A 20,864-nucleotide genomic window follows, 5' to 3' on the forward strand; every position below is an offset into this window, starting at 1 on the left:
GTCAGAAGATTTGTCCCAATGATATCTCTATGGAGTTGGAAACTGGGTCATGCTGGGTCAAAAACTAGGTCAAAAAAAAGAAAAAGCTTGTAAACACTGTAGAAGTCACATTTCATGCCCAATCTTCATGTAACTTTGTCAAAATGTTTGTCTTAATGATATGTTGTTTGAGTTCAAAAGTTGTTCTGGTCCGTTGAAAAACATGGTCGCCAGTGGGCGGGGCAGTTTTCCTTATTTGGCTATAGAGAAACCTTGTAAACACACTAGAAGTCACAATTTTTGCCCAATCATCATGAAAGTTGGACAAAACATTGGTTTTATTGATAGCTCGGACGAGTTCGAACATGGTCCAGATCGGTGAAAAACATGGCCACCAGTGGGCGGGGCATTTTTGTGCCCCCGGTAGGGTGGCATATAGCAGTTGAACTGTCCGTCAGTATGTCAGTATGTCAGTCAGTCTGTCCGTCCGTCTGAAAACAACTTTAACATTGGCCATAACTTTTTCACTATTGAAGATAGCAACTTGATATTTGGCATGCATGTGTATCTCATGGAGCTGAACATTTTTAGTGGTGAAAGGTGAAGGTCAAGGTCATCTTTCAAGGTCAAATGTCAAATATATGGCGTCTGTCGGTCCAAAAAACTTCACCATTGGCCATAATATTTTTATGTCCCCCACTATAGTAGTGGGGTACATATTGTTTTTGCTGTCTGTTGGTCTGTTCGTTGGTTGGTCTGTTGGTCTGTTGGTTTGCGAAAACTTAAACATTTGCAATAACTTTTGCAATATTGAAGATAGCAACTTGATATTTGGTATGCATATGTATCTCATGGAGCGGCACATTTTGAGTGGTGAAAGGTCAAGGTCAAGGTCAAAGGTCAAATATATGGGTCAAAATCGCTCATTTAATGTACACTTTTGCAATATTTCTATATTCAAGATAGCAACTTGATATTTGGCATGCATGTGTATCTCATGGAGCTGCACATTTTGAGTGGTGAGAGGTCAAGGTCAAGGTACTCCTTCAAGGTCAGAGGTCAAGTATATGTGGCCCAAATGGCTCATTTTATGAGTACTTTTGCAATATTGAAGATAGCAACTTGATATTTGGCATGCACGTGTATCTCATAAAGCTGCACATTTTGAGTTGTGAAAGGTCAAGGTCAAGGTCATCCTTCAAGGTCAAATATATGGGTCAAAATTGCTCATGTAATGTCACTTCTGCAATATTGAAGCTTAGGCAATTTAATATGTGAAGTTCATGTGCATATCATGGAGCTGCACATTTTGAGTGGTGAAGGGTCAAGGTCATCGTTCATTAAAATTGAAGATAGCAACTTGATATTTGGCATGCATGTGTATCTCATGAAGCTGCACATTTTGAGTGGTGGAAGTTCAAGGTCAAGGTCATTCTTCAAGGTCAAAGGTAAAAAAACCCAAAAATTTTCAAAGCGGCATTCTCATGAAGCTGCACATTTTGAGTGGTGGAAGTTCAAGGTCAAGGTCATCCTTCAAGGTCAAAGTTAAAAAAAATAAAAAAAATTAAAGCGGCGCAATAGGGGGCATTGTGTTTCTGATGAACATATCTCTTGCTCTCTATATGTATATAGTGAAAACATGTGAACACTCTAGAAGTCACATTTTTGGCCCAATTTTCATGAAATTTGGTCAGAACATTTGTTTCCTTGATACGAGAGTTGAGTTAAAAAGTGGTTCCGGTCAGTTGAATAACATGGCTGCAGAGGGGGGGGGGGGGGGGGGGGGGCAGTTTTCTTATATTTATATAGTAAAAGCTTGTGAACACTCTAGAAGTCATATTTTTTGCCCAATCATTATGTAACTTGGTGAAATGATTGGTTTTATATATATCTCATATGATTCGCAAATGGTCCTGTTCAGTCAAAAAACATGGCCGCCAGGGGGGGGGGGGCAGTTTTCCTTATGTGACTAGAGAGAAACCTTGTGATCGAACACTATAGAAGTCTGCCGTCCTTTCGTCTACATTTGGTTTGTAAACACTCTAGCATTCACACTTCTCAAGCATTCTTTATGAAAGTTGCTGAAAGATCTCAGGCAAGTTTGATAATGAGCAAAATCACATAATTAATGCCATAATTATTGCCCTTAGATTGTCCAAATTTTCATTATATTATACAAAATCCTTGTAAACACTCTAGAGGTCACAATTTTGATTCAGATTTTATGAATCTTGGTCAAAATATTTATTTTTGTAAGCAAAGTTTGATGTTTGGTAAGGGGGGTCAACTCAAAATATAGGTCACCAGGTAAAATCTTACAAAAACAAAAACACTCCATACGCCAGAGTTTTGGTTCAATAATGATGAAACTTGACCAGGATGTTAGGACAATATCTAGGTCATGTTTGACGTTTGGTAAAGATTAAATGAACCGACTCCTCTCAGGTGAGCGAACCAGGGCCATCTTGGCCCTAACCAGGGCCATCTTGGCCCTCTTGTTCATTTTTAAACACATGGCACTTTTGATTTTTCATTTTTAGCTCATCTATTTTTTGAAAAAAAATTATGAGCTATTGTCATCACCTTGGTGTCTGCATCTGCGTCGGCGTCCGGTTAAGTTTTGCGTTTAGGTCCGCTTTTCTCAGAAAGTATCAATGCTATTGCATTCAAACTTTGTACACTTACTTACTATCATGAGGGGACTGGGCAGGCAAAGTTAGATAACTCTGGCGTGCATTTTGACTGAATTATGTGCCCTTTTTATACTTAGAAAATTGAAAATTTTGGTTAAGTTTTGCGTTTAGGTCCACTTTTTTCAGAAAGTATCAATGCTATTGCATTCAAACTTGGTACACTTACTTACTATCATGAGGGGACTGGGCAGGCAAAGTTAGATAACTGTGGTGTGCATTTTGACAGAATTATGTGCCCCCCAGCGAAATGTTGTTCATGATTTCATGAACACTTCAAGCCAATCAAGAACTGTTCATGAACGGTTCTGAAAAAGTTCCTGAGCTTGGTTCATGAACTTTTGGACATGAACTGTTCTTAAGACATGTTCATGAACTGTTTATGAATTATTGTTGAACATTTCAAAGTTCATGAACAGTTCTTCATCTAACCATAAATACTTAGTGATGAACATTTCATGCACAAGTATTTCTAATGACTTTTCTGAGACAGACTTTAGGGATCCATCATGAATAATTCATGAATTCCTTTGTGCTAGATGTTTCATACATATTTTTGAAAGTAATATTGAAATGTCTAGCATACAAATCTTGTAGATTTGTGAAACCTGTGAAGTTAGTATGAATATGCATAGTACTTTCACCACTGTAAGTTAGAGTTCTTGACCTGTTCTAGAGAATTTTAAGAACATTTTTACAAGAACTGTTCAAGAACTGCTTTCAGGAACACTTCAATAACTTTTTAAGGACCTTTGCTGTTCTTGAATTATTCTTAAACTATTCTTGAACTCTTTAAGAACTTTTTTGAACAACATGTTTCCTTCTGATGTTCTTTAAAATGGTCTACACAATGTTTTCAAACGTATGATGGACTTTTTAAGAATCTAATATGTTCTTAAAAGGATCTGTCATTGTTCTTGGAAGACTTAAAAGACAAGTTTAAGAACGTTTTAAGGACATCTTATTTCAAGAACAGTTTAAGATGATATCAAGAACTCAATGTTCATTGCATTGCTGTTTTTACAAAGAAAAAATATTGTGTGCACAGGAAGTTGAAACGGAAGGCACATGGTTTATGTTATATTTGAAAGTGTAAGTCTAATAAATTACCGGCTGAACTGATCAGCCATTGGTTCCATTTCAAGTTCTTTGGCACTGTAAGTGTAACCATTTCAGGGAAACCATTGATTAGTAAATGATTCTTGAACTGAAAATGAGACTATTCATAATCTTTTCAATACATGAATTATTCATGAACATATAGTGCAAAGTTGTATTATGAAATTTAAAGAGTATTATCAAACCACTTGTATCTCAGTTATTAGTGTTATATTTAAATTATTGTTATATGTTGCTATCAATATGTTAAGTGCTAATACAAGACTTGTTTCTTCTTACCCTGACCTGTTTGTTGAGCTTTAGTAACACTTATGATAACCTTTGCATAAATTGACAAAGTCTTGTTCATGAATAGTTCATGAACACTTCATGCCACCTCAGTTCATGAACTCTTGAAGAACTATGGTTCATGAACTATTCACTTACAGTTCGTGAACAGAAAATGAGCCATTGAAAAATAGAAGGAAAATGTTCATGAACTGTTCGTGAACAGCAAAACCCTGAAGAATTTTTCAAGAGTTGTGTTGTTCATGAACTGTTCAAGAACACTTCATGCCATTGGTGTTCGTGAATAGTTCATGAACATTTCATGCCATAATGGTTCAAGAATAGTTCATGAACACTTCATGCCATTAGGTTTCAAGAATATTTCATGAACACTTCATGCCATTAGTGTTCATGAACAGTTCATGAACTAAAATTTCAAGAACTTTTCACAGACGTGGCTCATTTTCTGTTCACGAACTATTCGTGAACAATTCATGAACTCAGTTCACGAACAGTTCATGAACTGTTCATGAATTATTCGTGAACTGCAGAACAACATTTCGCAGGGGGTCAATTTTATACTTAGAAAATTGAAAATTTTGGTTAAGTTTTGTGTTTAGGTCCATTTTATTCCTTAAGTATCAAAGCTATTGCTTTCATACTTGCAACACTTACTAACTATCATAAGGGGACTGTGCAGGCAAAGTAATGTAACTCTGACTGGCATTTTGACAGAATTATGTGCCCTTTTTATACTTAGAAAATTGAAAATTTGGTTATGTTTTGTGTTTAGGTCCACTTTATTCCTACAGTATCAAAGCTATTGCTTTCATACTTGCAACACTTATTAACTATTGTAAGGGGACTGCGCAGGCAAAGTTATGTAACTCTGACTGGCATTTGGACGGAATTATGGGCCCTTTATTGAAAGTTTTAGTTTTTTTTGTGTTTTGGTCCACTTTACCCCTAAAGTATCATAGATATTGCTTTCATACTTGGAACACTCGCAAACTATCATAAGGGTACAGTAAAAGGACAAGTTGCATAACTCTGGATGTCATTTTTATGGAATTATGGCCCTTTTTTGACTTAGTAACTTTGAATATATGGTTAAATTTTGTGTTTCGATCCACTTTACTTCTTAAGTATCAAGGCTATTGCTTTCAAACTTCAAATACTTAAATGCTATCATGAGGTTACTGTACCTGGCAAGTTGAATTTTACCTTGACCTTTGAATGACCTTGACTCTCAAGGTCAAATTATTAAATTTTGCTAAAATTGCCATAACTTCTTTATTTATGATTAGATTTGATTGATACTTTGACAAAACTACTCTTACCTGACATACCACAATAGACTCCACCCAAACCATCGCCCGTGCCCCCCCTTCTCCCCCCCAACCCTATTTTTTTTTATTTTTTTTTTTTTTAAGATCATATCACAAATGACCACCACACCCTCACACTATACCCCCCCCCACCCCCTCCCCAATTATTTTTTTTTAAACGGTTAAAAAAAAAACTATTTATTTTGATTATTTTATGTCTGAAACACCGTCCAACCATCGCACCCAAGAATCCCCCCCCACCCCACCTCCCCCAAACCCGAATCCCCCCCCCCCCCCCCCTAAATATTTTTTTTTTTTAAGATCATCACACAAATTACCACCACACCCTCACACTATATACCCCCACCTTTTTGAAACAGTTAAAAAAACACAAAAATTTATTTTTATTAATTTTATGTTTGAAATACCGTCCAACCATCGATCCCAAGAATCCCCCCCCCAATTTATATTTTTTTCCTTTTTTTGGAAGATAATGTAATAAATGTCCACACCCCCACACAATGCACCCCTCTTCACTCCACCCCTCCCTCCTTTGTGATTGAAAATGAGAGTCCCTTCACCTTTAAAAAAAAATTAGATGAGCGGTCTGCACCCGCAAGGCGGTGCTCTTGTCAAACACATGGCACTTTTCATTCTTCATTTTCAAACACATGGCATTTGTGATGGAGTATTATGTGTGTGTGTTATGTGTGTGTCTGATATTAATTTGGGATACAGACATGAATTTAATATTTTGCACAGTTTGTCACAGTACCTGTGTAATATTAGTGTTAAAAAAAACGTTTTCAGATGGATGTACTCTTTATTTTCAGTATACTAGTTGGTGCACCAAAGTTAAATATTGCAACTTCTAAAGAGAACAGCACAGGTGGCATATACAGATGCAATGCCCTCTCCTCTAAGAAGGATGATTGTGAAATTCTGCTGAAGGATCAATATGGTATAAGCAGTGTCACATTGTATACAATATTTCAAGAATTATGAATTGTTATAGATGTAAGCATATTAATGTGAGTTGTGCTGATTTCCAAGTAGATTAATTTTGTTCTTTTGGGACAGAATTTACATATGTGTCCAATTACCCCTACCTAAGTTTTATTTTTTAGAATATTTCTTTTAAAAATATATCAAATCCTCGGTATTAACCAAAACTTTTAAAGTTATTTGAAAGTAGTAGTTGTCATTTGGATCAATAGCCATGTTCATTGTATTACAAAATGTGTGTTAATTCCCTTGGTTGCAGTTCTCCAGTGATACTTCTGGTGTATCAGTTATGTCCCTTTGTTGTGCATACAGTAACATTGTGCATTAACTGAATATTAATGTTTCCCCGATAAGTATAAACACAATAAATACAAGTTTGGCAATTTGTATCGGGTCCCAGCATGTAGATAGAGGTGTTCCCATGGGTTATACAACAGGAGATATGTCCATTTGTTGTCTGGCTTTGATTGGTGATTGTCTCCCTTGTGTTGCACAATTTGAATGATGCCCCTTTGTTAAAAAGTCTGTTAATGTGTGTGATAATTTCCATTATCATTTGTTTGGTAGTTCATGCTGTTTGATTCACTGCTCAATTTTGTTATAGTTTTCCTGTACATAGTGTCAGTTATATTCATGTGTTGCTTAGTCAAGCACATTTGCATGGTTGTTCCCTTTTCTGAACAGTATATACAATATGTCCCTATGTTGCCTGTCACATTTGGTAAGGATGTAGTTCAATAGATGTTTCCTTTGTATTGCAAAGTATTATTAATGTCCCAGTACGACAACACTTTGCACTTAATGAACAGAATACCATTTATGCCCTTTTGTGGCAGGTCCCAATATAATATCAGTTTTTTCCCTTGATTCACATACACTGAGTTAGATCCCTTTTCACAGATATTGCCCTTGTTGAACATAATGAGTTACATTATGAGTTTTCTCCCATTGTTACATATTCCTGTACAATGACACAAATTGACACAAATACTGTCCTTGTTGAACAGACTATGAGTGATGTCCCCTTGTTTCAGGTCCTGGTTCCAAAGGTGACCCAGGGCGACATGACCAGTGGCTGGGTGTGGTTGTACGCAGTGGAGGCCTTGGAAAAGGTGTCGTGGTGAGTGACTCTGTGGGAAGATTCTGGGGCTTCAATTTATGTTAGGTGACATTTAAAATGTCAAAAAAGAAAATTATTTTAGGAAACATGCAATTACAATTAAAAATCGATTTAGTTCATCTGAGCACGATATGCTCATGGTTATTTTTGTCATCCCCTTTTGTTCATAGTGTTTTTCTGTTGTCAACATTTACCTTGTAGACACATTGTGAAGGCAAGGTGCGTCTCTAGAGACAGATTTGTTTGGATGCCTAAAATGCGTTGTTTTTGCGCCTAAATTTGAAGGATCATTTTCCAATCTCAATATGAAGAGCCTTTTTAGACCTGCAATATCAATGTCACTGGCATGTCTTGAAATCCAGTGACATTAGCTGAGGTACTGTCTTTATATGTGTATAAGATAAAATATACCTTCAAATCACAGCTTTTTATGACCCCGGTAGGGTGGCATATAGCAATTGAACTGTCCGTCAATCCGTCAGTCTGTGCGTGCGTCCGAAAACTTTAACATTGGCCATAACTTTTGCAATATTGAAGATAGCAACTTGATATGTAGCATGCATGTGTATCTCATGGAGCTGCACATTTTGAGTGGTGAAAGGTCAAGGTCAAAGTCATCCTTCAAGGTCAAAGGTCAAATATATGGTTTCAAAGCGGCGCAGTAGGGGGCATTGTGTTTCTGACAAACCCATCTATTGTTATTAAATTAATTATTTCAGTAAGGTTCCATTCCTGTTTTACACAGCTGCATATACAATTTATTGCAAAGACATTTATCTAGAAAACTTCTGTTTCTTAATACATGTATGATACGAACTGTGGCAGTTTCAAATTTGTTATTATGAGTTCTGGAATGTAAAACACATCACATTCCAGTTAAACATGTATGTATGTTTATGTATTGCAAAATACACCTACATAATGTTTAATCAAATCTTGATCTGCATCAGAAGGCTATTTTAATGACTGAGTCATAGCTTCGATATTAAAGGTACAGGTAGTAGTTAAACAATGGGCCACTGTTAACTTCAGACTGACATAGATTAGCAATTAGTGGTGAAATCTGTAAATGCTATCAAAGTCTTACATTGATACCCACACTTGAGAATGTCTTAATAGGCCTTATTGACTTCCAATTCAATTGATTTCAGATAAATACATATGAGCTGTGCTCCGTGAAAAGGGGGTTTAATGCATATGCGTTAAGTGTCATCCCAGATAAGCCTGTGCAGTCTGCACAGGCTTATCAGGGATGACATTTTCGGCTTTTATGATATGTTTATTGTAAAGAAAGTCTCTTCTTAGCAAAAATCCAGTTAAGGGGGAAAGTGTCATCGCTGATTAGCCTGTGTTGAATGCACAGGCTAATCTGGGAAGACACTTTACACACATGCATTAAACCCCCTTTTCACAGAGCGTGGCTCATATAGATTTTAACTTAACTAACGGCCCAATGTTAAACTCACATGATGATGTTCATTTAAGTCCTGCATGCAAGAAGTTATTGTTTGACTCCGGTTAATGAAAATGTCTCCGATGTTGGGTTTTTCTAAGCTTCAAACTTTACTTAAGAGTTCATGAAATAAATGTGAAAACCTGCCTATTCTCCATTCACTCTCAGTCTCACAGGTCAAAGCCAGGGCAGACGAAATTGCAACTGTTATGTTTGTATATTTCATCTGTATAATGAGAATTTGCAACTTGGGAGCTGTTAAGAGGTCACTACCATGTAAAGTTATAAGCTCTGTATACAATACACTGTGGTTGGTCATCTTGAGATATTTGCAAAATTAGCTTTATGAAAGTGTTTTGTGACCTTTGAACTATGTGTGTAGATAGCACACTTAGTGGACATTGATCTATGGGTGTAGTGTAGCCTGTTATCTTTAATGACCATTATATTTACATTTTGTGCTATCAGGGAACAATGTAAACATTGACTGCTGTAGAGCAATCAATGTTTGTTAAGTAGATACATGACAGGGTATTGACCTTTCTAAATTTGATCAATTAAGCAAGTTTTTAAGCTTGTTTTGATGATCAGGGTCAAATTTGTCAAAGCATTGCCTGTCTTATATCGGGTCGCTGTGGTGTAATGGATATGGTGTCTGCCTAGTGATCGGGAGATCACAGGTTTGATCCCCACGGAGGGAGCGTTCTTTAGATCTCCCCCAAAGACACCAAGTACTGGTTCTAGGCCCAGGAAACGGACTCGAGAGCGTTTATATAAGCCTTAGGCTTTCAATGCTATCCAGCTAAAATAAATAGGTTTAAACTGAATCAAGTTTCGAAATGTTAATCCATTTTCTTTAATAGGCTGCTATGGTCTTTAGCTTGTTTTCCTTATTCACTGCAGACTTACTGTTTTAATTGTGATGTGCAGTAATTATATTACTGCTCTTGGTGAGTCTTGACTTAAAATTTTAATACAATTGTGTAAATACAAAACCTAGGTGATAAGAGAGTAAAAATCACATTTTAGGAAATCTAAAGGTGTCAAGTCAGGGGTTTTTTTTACTAAGAAAGTGACGCCGATATTCGGCGTCTTCCCCTACCAGAATTTTTCCCCTAAAAATAACATTCCCCCCCCCCAAAAAAAATATAATTTTTCTCCCAAATATAATATTTTACCCTCAAAGACATGTTTTTTTCTTTTGGGAAGTCAACACGTATCCAATTTGTACCATGTAAAACGATCTTGCTCTCTCTCTCTCTCTCTCTCTCCTGACGAACACTCAAATCTGGAATCCCAGTGATTCTATATATAGCTCTTAAAGTACGTCATGGAAACCCGGCAACTTATCGTATTAATCATGTGACTATTTTACTGGATTCCGGTCTTGCGCGAGAAGGGTGTTTCGTCAATTAATTACCGGAAACCAGTCGAATTTTCATCCGGGTTATATGAAAGCCAAGATATAAACGTTAAAACAGAAAAAAAGTCTCACAATTGGCGTTTATACACGAACAAAATAAAACGATCGGACTCGGAAAATATTAATTGCGTTGACGCATTTTTTAAGAATGAATCATCAAAAACCGTTGAAACCCAGCAGGATTCGGAGGTACATGTAATCAACATCGATTAATACTGTCGGATTATTGTGAAAGTGAAAGTAGACAATCGGCAGCTGCTGCACCTTTCCCTTCCAATACTGTAGCAGATCTATATCGTCAACCCATTCATCATGAAATTGAAATCATAATATTGACATCGTTCCCCGGCCCCAGTTGAAAACATTTCTCAATATTAGATCAACACCTGCAACTATATTTAGGACTTTGACTTTAATATCATACTTGTTCATGTGTTTAAGAACAAAAAGGTCAGAGACATGCCTCTTTTTTTAAAACAAAACCTGAAGTCTGTAGGCGAGTTATAGACATTAAAATGAACAGTTTTTATTTTTTCCCCAAATATGTCTCTTTTGCGCTCGATTTTCCCCTTTTACCCAGCGTCCAGCGTCTTCCCCTTTTTCTAAAAAAAAACCCTGCAAGTATATTAAACTCCCCATAATGTCACTTGACTGCAACATTTTGAAATACAAAATCATTACATACATATTGAAAAGTCACCTTATAAATAGCTGTCACAAAATAGCAAGCCACACCATTCAGTCAGGTTTACAGTAGATCAGAAAGATATGATGTGGTCAGCCATGATGACGTACATACTTGAATCTATTCATTATCTAAGTGGGAAGTCTGTCATACTCTTCAAACTTTGAGAGACAGAGTGGGGTCGGTGGGGAAATCAAAGTATGGGGGCAAGGAGGATGTGTTGTAGTGTGCTTGATGGTTTGTATTATCATTACATTGTTTAATAACTTTTTTATGTAATATGCTATTTTACCTGCTATTATATATCCTAATGTATCTCACTAATATGTTAATGGTGTTTATGTTCTCTTTATTATTGTACATTGATTGACTCTCCCCCTATTATACACCCACAGGCTTGTGCACATTGATTGACTCTCTCCCTATTATCTACCCACAGGCTTGTGCACATTGATTGACTCTCCCCCTATTATCCACCCACTGGCTTGTGTACATTGATTGACTCTCTCCCTATTATCCACCCACTGGCTTGTGTACATTGATTGACTCTCCCCCTATTATCCACCCACTGGCTTGTGTACATTGATTGACTCTCTCCCTATTATCCACCCACAGGCTTGTGTACATGGATTGACTCTGTCCCTTTTATCCACCCACTGGCTTGTGTACATTGATTGACTCTCACCCTATTATCCACCCACAGGCCTGTGCACATTGATTGACTCTCTCCCTATTATCCACCCACTGGCTTGTGTACATTGATTGACTCTCTCCCTATTATCCACCCACTGGCTTGTGCACATTGATTGACTCTCCCCCTATTTTCCACCCACTGGCTTGTGCACATTGATTGACTCTCCCCCTATTATCCACCCACAGGCTTTTGAGAATTGATCGACTCTCTCCCTGTTATCCACCCACAGGCTTGTGTACATTGATTGACTCTCTCCCTATTATCCACCCACTGGCTTGTGTACATTGATTGAATCTCCCCCTATTATCCACCCACAGGCTTGTGCACATTGATTGACTCTCTCCCTATTATCCACCCACATACTTGTGTACATTGATTGACTCTCTCCCTATTATCTACCACAGGCTTGTGCACATTGATTGACTCTCCCCCTATTATCCACCCACAGGCTTGTGTACATTGATTGACTCTCCCCCTATTATCCACCCACTGGCTTGTGCACATTGATTGACTCTCCCCCCTTTAATTCACCCACTGGCTTGTGTACATTGATTGACTCTCCCCCTATTATCCACCCACAGACTTGTGCACATTGATTGACTCTCCACCTATTATCCACCCACAGGCTTGTGCACATTGATTGACTCTCCCCCCTTTTATTCACCCACTGGCTTGTGTACATTGATTGACTCTCCCCCTATTATCCACCCACTGGCTTGTGCACATTGATTGACTCTCCCCCTATTATCCACCCACAGGCTTGTGCACATTGATTGACTCTCCCCCTATTATCCACCCACAGGCTTGTGTACATTGATTGACTCTCTCCCTATTATCCACCCACAGGCTTGTGCACAATGATTGACTCTCCCCCTATTATCCACCCACAGGCTTGTGCACATTGATTGACTCTCCCCCTATTATCCACCCACAGGCTTGTGCACATTGATTGACTCTCCCCCTATTATCCACCCACAGGCTTGTGCACATTGATTGGCTCTTTCCCTATTATCCACCCACAGGCTTGTGTACATTGATTGGCTCTCTCCCATATTATCCACCCACAGGCTTGTGCACATTTATTGACTCTCTCCCTATTATCCACCCACAGGCTTGTGTACATTGATTGACTCTCCCTATTATCCACCCACAGGCTTGTGTACATTGATTGACTCTCCCCCTATTATCCACCCACAGGCTTGTGTACATTGATTGACTCTCTCTCTATTATCCACCCACAGGCTTGTATACATTGATTGACTCTCTCCCTATTATCCACTCACAGGCTTGTGCACATTGACTGACTCTCCCACTATTATCCACCCACAGGCTTGTGTAGATTGATTGACTCTCTCCCTTTTATCTACCCACATACTTGTGCACATTGATTGACTCTCCCCCTATTATCCACCCACAGGCTTGTGTACATTGATGGACTCTCTCACCATATCTTCCAACCACAAACTTGTGCACATTGATTGACTCTGCCCCTATTATCCACCCACAGGCTTGTGCACATTGATTGACTATCACCTCTATCTTCCACCCACAGGCTTGTGTACATTGATTGACTCTCCCTTGTCTTCCACCCACAGGCTGGTGCACATTGATTGATTCTCCCCTGTCTTCCACCCACAGGCTTGTGCACATTGATTGACTCTCCCCTCTATCTTCCACCCACAGGCTTGTGCATTGATTGACTCTCCCCACTGTCTTCCACCCACAGGCTTGTGCACATGGATTGACTCCCTCCCCTGTCTTCCACCCACAGGCTGGTGCACATTGATTGACTCCCCCCTATCTTCCACCCACAGGCTTGTGCACATTGATTAACTCCCCCCTATTGTCCACCCACAGGCATGTGCACATTGATTGACTCTCCCCTGTTTCCGCCCACAGGCTTGTGCACATTGATTGACTTTCCCCCTGTCTTCGACCCACATGCTGGTGCACATTGATTGACTCTCTCCTCTATCTTCCACCCACAGGCTTGTGCACATTGATTGACTCTCCTCTCTATCTTCCACCCACTGGCTGGTGCACTTTGATTGACTTGCCCCCCCTGTCTTTCACCCACAGGCTTGTGCACATTGATTGACTTTCCCCCCTGTCTTCCACCCACAGGCTTGTGCACATTGATCTACTCATCCCCTATCCTCCACCCTCAGGCTTGTGCACACTGATTGACTCTCCCCCTATCTTCCATCCACAGGCTTGTGCATATAAATTGACCCCCCCCCTATTTCCATCCACAGGCTTGTGCATATAAATTGACCCCCCCCCCCCTATCTTTCACCCACAGGCTTGTGCATATAAATTGACCCCCCCCCCTATCTTACACCCACAGGCTTGTGCACATTGATTTACTCATCCCCTATCTTCCACCCACAGGCTTGTGCATATAAATTGACCCCCACTTATTTCCACCCACAGGCTTGTGCATATAAATTGACCGCCCCCCCCCCAATTTCTTCCCACAGGTTTGTGCATATACATTGAACCCCCCCCCCCCTAATTCAACCCACAGGCTTGTGCATATGACTTGACTCATCCTATCTTCCACCCACAGGCTTGTGCACATTGATTGACTCTCCCCCTGTCTTCCACCCACATGCTGGTGCACATTGATTGACTCTCCCCTCTATTCTTCCACCCACAGGATTGTGCACATTGATTGACTCTCCCCCCTGTCTTCCATCCACAGGCTTGTGCACAATGATTGACTTTCTCCCTATCTTCCACCCATAGGCTTGTGCACATTGATTGACTCTCCCCCTGTCTTCCACTCACACGCTTGTGCACATTGATTGACTCTCCCCTCTATCTTCCACCCACAGGCTGGTGCACATTGATTAACTTTCCCCCTGTCTTCCACCCACAGGCTTGTGCACATTGATTGACTCTCCCCCTATGATCCACCCACAGGCTTGTGCACATTGATTGACTCTCCCCTCTATCTTCCACCCACAGACTGGTGCACATTGATTGACTTTCCCCCCTGTCTTTCACCCACAGGCTTGTGCACATCGATTGACTCTCCCCTCTATCTTCCACCCACAGGCTGGTGCACATTGATTGACTTCCCCCCCTGTCTTTCACCCACAGGCTTTTGCACATTGATTTACTCATCCCCTATCTTCCACCCACAGGCTTGTGCATATAAATTGACCCCCCCCCCCCCCATCTTCCACCCACAGGCTTGTGCATATAAATTGACCCCCCTATCTTACACCCACAGGCTTGTGCACATTGAGTGACTCTCCCCCTATCTTCTACCCACAGGCTTGCGCATATAAATTGACCCCCCCCCCCCCAATTTCCACCCACAGGTTTGTGCATATAAATTGACCCCCCCCCCCCCCACTAATTTCCACCCACAGACTTGTGCATATAAATTCCCCCCCCCCCCCCAATTTCCACCCACAGGTTTGTGCATATAAATTGACCCCCCCCCCCCCCCCCCCTAATTTCCACCCACAGGCTTGTGCATATAAATTGACTCATCCTATCTTCCACCCACAGGCTTGTGCCCACAGATACAAGGAAATCAAGGAGACCTCAGACAGCACTAACAACATCTACGGGCTGGGAATGTGTTACCAGATGACCCAGGACCTGGCCCTCAATATTGACTTGGGCATTGGCAACATCTTCACGCCGTGCAGCGGGTACTCCAAGGTCAAGGAGCATGAGGAGTATGCGTTCTGTCAGTCTGGGATCTCTGCCTACATAACCGAGGTATGCATGCAATAGTGGTGGGGTCGTTTTTTGGACTCAATTTACACAGTGGGACCATCTTTTCACTTAAAAACGACTTTTTTATTGATAAGTTCAGTTGGTCTTTGCAAAAGTTTGGGCTTACTATGGGGCTGAACAACTAAAATTCAGCAGAAGTCCACTGTTATGGAAAAGATTTTTGTGTGGTACTAAATTTTACTAATAAGGTGCCTCTCAATGTGATCTCATTTTAAAACAATGAACAAGTTTTTAAATCATAAGTCAAATTTCATTATAAAAGTGTTTCTGTAAGTGCCAGTTTTGAGTGAAAAGGCAGTCACACAAGGTAAGCTTAACGAAAACAATTCAGATATACAAAAAAAATATTTGTACTTAAATAAAACTATTTGCACTTTCCTTACTTTATAACAAAGTTATAGAATAATCTTAGGTTACTCATCAATATGAAGAAAAGGCATGAAACTAAAAACTAAATTCAAAACCCAGTCAATGAATGCAAAAGAAAAAAAACAATTTGTGTGGGAAGCAAAAAGAAATGTCTATGAATGACAAGTTCACTTCTTCAAGGTTTTCATGTAAGATGTTACTCCAAATTTTGTGCCACATCTGAGCCAGGACAAGGATTTATTGCTGGTACAGATAAGACAAAAGTTGTCTGACTGCATTTTAGGTGATAGTTATGTCAGAATCCCTTGATCATAGCTGAAATGTTTATGGCAAGATATAACGCTTGACAGACAGGTCTACTTGTTGAATAATTCACTTCAGAATTTTTGTGATTACTACTTCAGTATATATGAACGTGTAGCCTGATGAAGCGGTATATCAAATATAATATTGTTCATTTGAGAATACAACAGCACAATAAAACAGCCATTTCATGGTTACCATACCTGTATGTGCAGTTGCAGGTTGTATTAAAATCTAATCTCACAGCCATAGAACAAAAGAGAAATACGTTTTAATTTCCTGACAAAATAATTGTGTATAACACACAATATATGAGCATGCTCTGTGAAAAGGGGGTTTAATGCATGTGCGTAAAGTGTCGACTTTTTAGATTAGCCTGTGTAGTACGCACAAGCTTATCAGGGACGACACTTTCCGCTTTTATATTTTTTGTTTCAAGAAAGTCTCTCCTTAACAAAAATCAAGTTTGGACTGAAAGTGTTGTCCCTGATTAGTCTGTGCAGACTGCACAGGCTAATCTGGGACGACACTATGCACATGCATTAAGCCCCCTTTTCACAGAGCGCGGCTCATATGAAATAGAGAGGCTCTGATAACATTCTGCAAGTTGTAATAACTCTGCAAGAACAATAGCAGCTGGGAATTGCTGAGATAGGGAACAAAATGGCGCAGAGTTTGATGTTTTTTGTGAACTGACATGTTTTAAATATATTCATGTAGCTTTCAGCTTTTATGCAAACTCAAGTCTTCTTGTAATGTAATGTTTTTCGGAAAAACATCATGCACTAGCATGACTTCTGGTATCTGTTTGTATGTGTTCATGCACTAGCATGACTTCTGGTATCTGTTTGTATGTGTTCATGCACTAGCATGACTTCTGGTATCTGTTTGTATGTGTTCATGCACTAGCATGACTTCTGGTATCTGTTTGTATGTGTTCATGCACTAGCATGACTTCTGGTATCTGTTTGTATGTGTTCATGCACTAGCATGACTTCTGGTATCTGTTTGTATGTGTTCATGCACTAGCATCACTTCTGGTATCTGTTTGTATGTGTTCATGCACTAGCATGACTTCTGGTATCTGTTTGTATGTGTTCATGCACTAGCATGACTTCTGGTATCTGTTTGTATGTGTTCATGCACTAGCATGACTTCTGGTATCTGTTTGTATGTGTTCATGCACTAGCATGACTTCTGGTATCTGTTTGTATGTGTTCATGCACTAGCATGACTTCTGGTATCTGTTTGTATGTGTTCATGCACTAGCATGACTTCTGGTATCTGTTTGTATGTGTTCATGCACTAGCATGACTTCTGGTATCTGTTTGTATGTGTTCATGCCACTTTGAGGACCTAACTACACAATACATTATTTTAAAGCGTTACGTCTCAATCATGCAATTGGCTTATTAAACGAACTAACATTTGACAACAAAGGCGGCATGAAAATATGGCATTGTTATCTCGTAAATAATAACTGCAGATGTAGGTCACAGACATAACAGTGGGAACTTGAAACAGCCAGGCAAAATAGCTGCAATAAATATCACAGTCCACAATTACACTATTATGCAATTTGTACATCAAGATAAATTCACAGTTGAGTTAATGTAATAGCAAAATACAAACAGCTGTAGGACTTGTTCACAGAGTGGACTTTATGAAACATTAAAGGGACCTACTGGTAATCATAGTTGCATTAACTAAATCAAACTGTGCACATAATAATATTCCCCAGATATTGTCTCCGATGGTAACCCATGAACATCATCCCCCCTTCCACAATGCCCCCCTGGTTCAGAATAGCAGACGAGGGGAATAACGTTGAAAAAGTCCCATCCCGACCGGTTCAGTCTTTAGTAATAATACTTAGAATTTTAGGTGCAAACGTATTCAATGCCATGGATTGTGGTTATGAGAACATGCTTTAATGTGTTGATTAATTGAAATAAAATAGACTGATTGAAATTTGAAATATATTTTTAAATAATGCTGCTTTAATAGGGGAAGAATGATGGCGGGGTGGAGGGTTAGTATTTTGGAAAGCGTGTATTACTTAAATAATATTATAATTAATTAATTTTAAAAAATCCATGAAATACTAGGAATATTCCTTTTAACATCCTACACATTAACCTGCCTTTTTGAATTCATCAGCAAATGTTGCATTTCAGTATGAATTCTTAAGTAAATTATTATCAACTACTTTATGTTATAACATTTATATTATGTGCAATAAACGTTGAAATGCACTGCATACTAAGACTGTAAAACCATCTGTAAATTGCATATTGTGTATATTAATTGTTGCAAAGTGTGAATTGCATTCTTCAGCATTAAATATAATGGAAGATTTAAACCTGGCATTATACCTGTGGAGCAATCTTTCAAGAGAGTACAGTAGTGAAATGGGATAAATCCCTACTACAAATGGTGCTGAAATTAGTTTAATTTAAGCGAAATAGCCAGTAGCATACATTGAACGCAATATGTGCTAGTTGTAAGTGTGGTAACACCAATATCATCTCTTAGCAGGGACACAATCCACATATTTCAGGCTATGCAAGAACACAACGATGTTCTCCCTTAGCACACAAAAAACAATCGCATAACCTAACTTTATTTTACATTGATAGATTTGATGAACTTCCATCTTCACAAAGTTAATTAATTAGTGAACATTTAAGTTTGTTAATACCATAAGTAGTTATATGCTAGTCTGTGACAAGGTCCCTGCTTAAGTTTTTTTAGCATACATGTTGTATGTGAAATTATCACAGCGTTTTTTCTTCCCAGATTGGAAAAAATGTACATGTACCTGTACCATACCATTTGGGAAAAAAAATGTGCGCGAAAACCCCTGAAATTGGGGTAATTTGCGTTGTGAAATATTCTTATTGGGAATTATAGTTTTTTTTAATTGCCTGGTATCAAAAGCAAAATCTACTCAAATATTGATTTACATTCATTTTGGCTTGAAATGTTCAGTGTAAGTGCTCATTTTATTTGTTAACTTACAGATAATGCACTTTTGGAACAAAATTGACAGAATTTGCCTTCCTTTTGGAAAATTTTCAAACAGGAATTGGGAATTTTGTAGTTTTTCTTCAATAAGGAAAGTACCTTTTATGGATACTTTATAAAGTAGAAAAACAATCGCTGTATCAAGATAAAGGATGGACAGAGGTTTCTAATAGTACCATTTCATTGACTGGTACCAGTGATAAACAGGCCTGTAGTGGATATTGCATCAACCTTGCGACTAGAACGTCACGGGTTTGATCCTGACTTTAAAAGCATTCTTATGATCTTCTTAATGTACAAAATACTGGTTTGTTATATGAAACAGACTCAAGAATGTTTCATTATTCCAAGGCTTTTTGATGCAATCAAGCTAAAATAACTAACTTCAACCTAAACAAAACATTTATTTGCTTGCAAAGAAAACGGATTTCAAATGTTTCCCTTTAATATGACTTGTTTATCCCTTTCCCACTTAGATACGTATTTTGACATATTTGTAGTCCTTAAGAAAGTTAAATTTTATTTAAGACCTTTCTTACTAGATTCAAGTTTTAAAGGCTTCATTTTCAACTCTTAGATACTTATTAGCAGCAAACAGCATTTAAAACCTGAACAGACTGCGAGTTACTCGCAGGCTGTTCTGGTTTTTATGCTGTTTGCACATAACCATTTCAACTTTGCTTCTGAGTGGAAAAGGGTTAACTTTTAAAAGGGTCCATATGATCTGTGAAAAGTGACCCCTAATTTGTTTGCTGCTGTTTGACTGTAAAATTAATTTAGCTTTGTTCTGGAAAATCTGGTATTATGCATGTGCGTAAAAGTGTTGTCTCAGATAAGCCTGTACAGTCCGCACAGGCTAATAAGAGACGACACTTTTCACCTAAAATGGATATTTGCTTAGACAGGACTTCCTTAACCCTTTCAGTGCAGGAACCGAATTTTGAAGGCCTTTGCAAACAGTTTGGATCCAGATGAGACGCCACAGAACGTGGCGTCTCATCAGGATCCAAACTGTTTGCTATTCTGATAGTATTCTTTGACAAAGAATCTAGGAAAATGCTTATTTTAGAAATTCAGCAGACAACATTTTAGCAGACGACAAATTTCCCAGCATGCAAAGGGTTAAAAAAAGCCACAAAATACTAGCGGAAATCGTCATCCCTGATTATTCAGGGACAATACTTTACTCACATGCATTAAACACATTTTTCCCAAAACATAACATAGCCAATTTTTTTGTTTTTTCTATTTGCCAGAATGAGCGGCTGATAATGGGTGCCCCTGGTCCCATCAACTGGATCGGCATGATCAACGAGATTGACATCGCCCCAAAGTTCAGCATCAAGAGAATGTACCGATCCCCGACAACTATGGCTGATCCCTTACCTGGGCCAGTCTCTTTAAACTCTTATCTCGGTGAGTTTCTCCCCCATGGGCCTTTGGTTAGAAACATTTTAACTGAAACTTTATATATTTTGAATGGTGTAGTGTTATATTTTTACATTTTCATATGGATTGGTTTATGAAACAATATTTAGTTAAAAAGTTGTTAATTGTAGTTAATTATAAATAATTATTTCATTGGCCAAGACATGTGAAATTATGTAAGTTAGTTTTTAATAGAATGTTAAAGAAACAAAGCCTCA

At 38.6% G+C, this 20,864-nt stretch overlaps 1 protein-coding gene across 3 annotated transcripts in view; it reads left to right on the top strand.

Annotated features, from left to right (window-relative positions):
- The window catches only part of LOC127855440 (integrin alpha-6-like), a 128,702-nt gene that overhangs the window by 39,027 nt on the left and 68,811 nt on the right, over nucleotides 1–20,864 (top strand). For 2 of the 3 annotated variants that reach the window (XM_052391016.1, XM_052391015.1), the window contains exons 2-5: nucleotides 6,217–6,344; nucleotides 7,423–7,508; nucleotides 15,286–15,501; nucleotides 20,475–20,634. In XM_052391016.1, the coding sequence (XP_052246976.1) occupies nucleotides 6,217–6,344; nucleotides 7,423–7,508; nucleotides 15,286–15,501; nucleotides 20,475–20,634 (590 nt within the window). Of the gene's footprint in view, nucleotides 1–6,216; nucleotides 6,345–7,422; nucleotides 7,509–11,182; nucleotides 11,307–15,285; nucleotides 15,502–20,474; nucleotides 20,635–20,864 lie in introns of those variants that run through there. The other variant, XM_052391017.1, reaches the window with a different exon arrangement.

This window comes from Dreissena polymorpha, chromosome 13, assembly GCF_020536995.1.
Source record: "Dreissena polymorpha isolate Duluth1 chromosome 13, UMN_Dpol_1.0, whole genome shotgun sequence".
In the NCBI taxonomy this organism is placed as follows: domain Eukaryota; kingdom Metazoa; phylum Mollusca; class Bivalvia; order Myida; family Dreissenidae; genus Dreissena; species Dreissena polymorpha.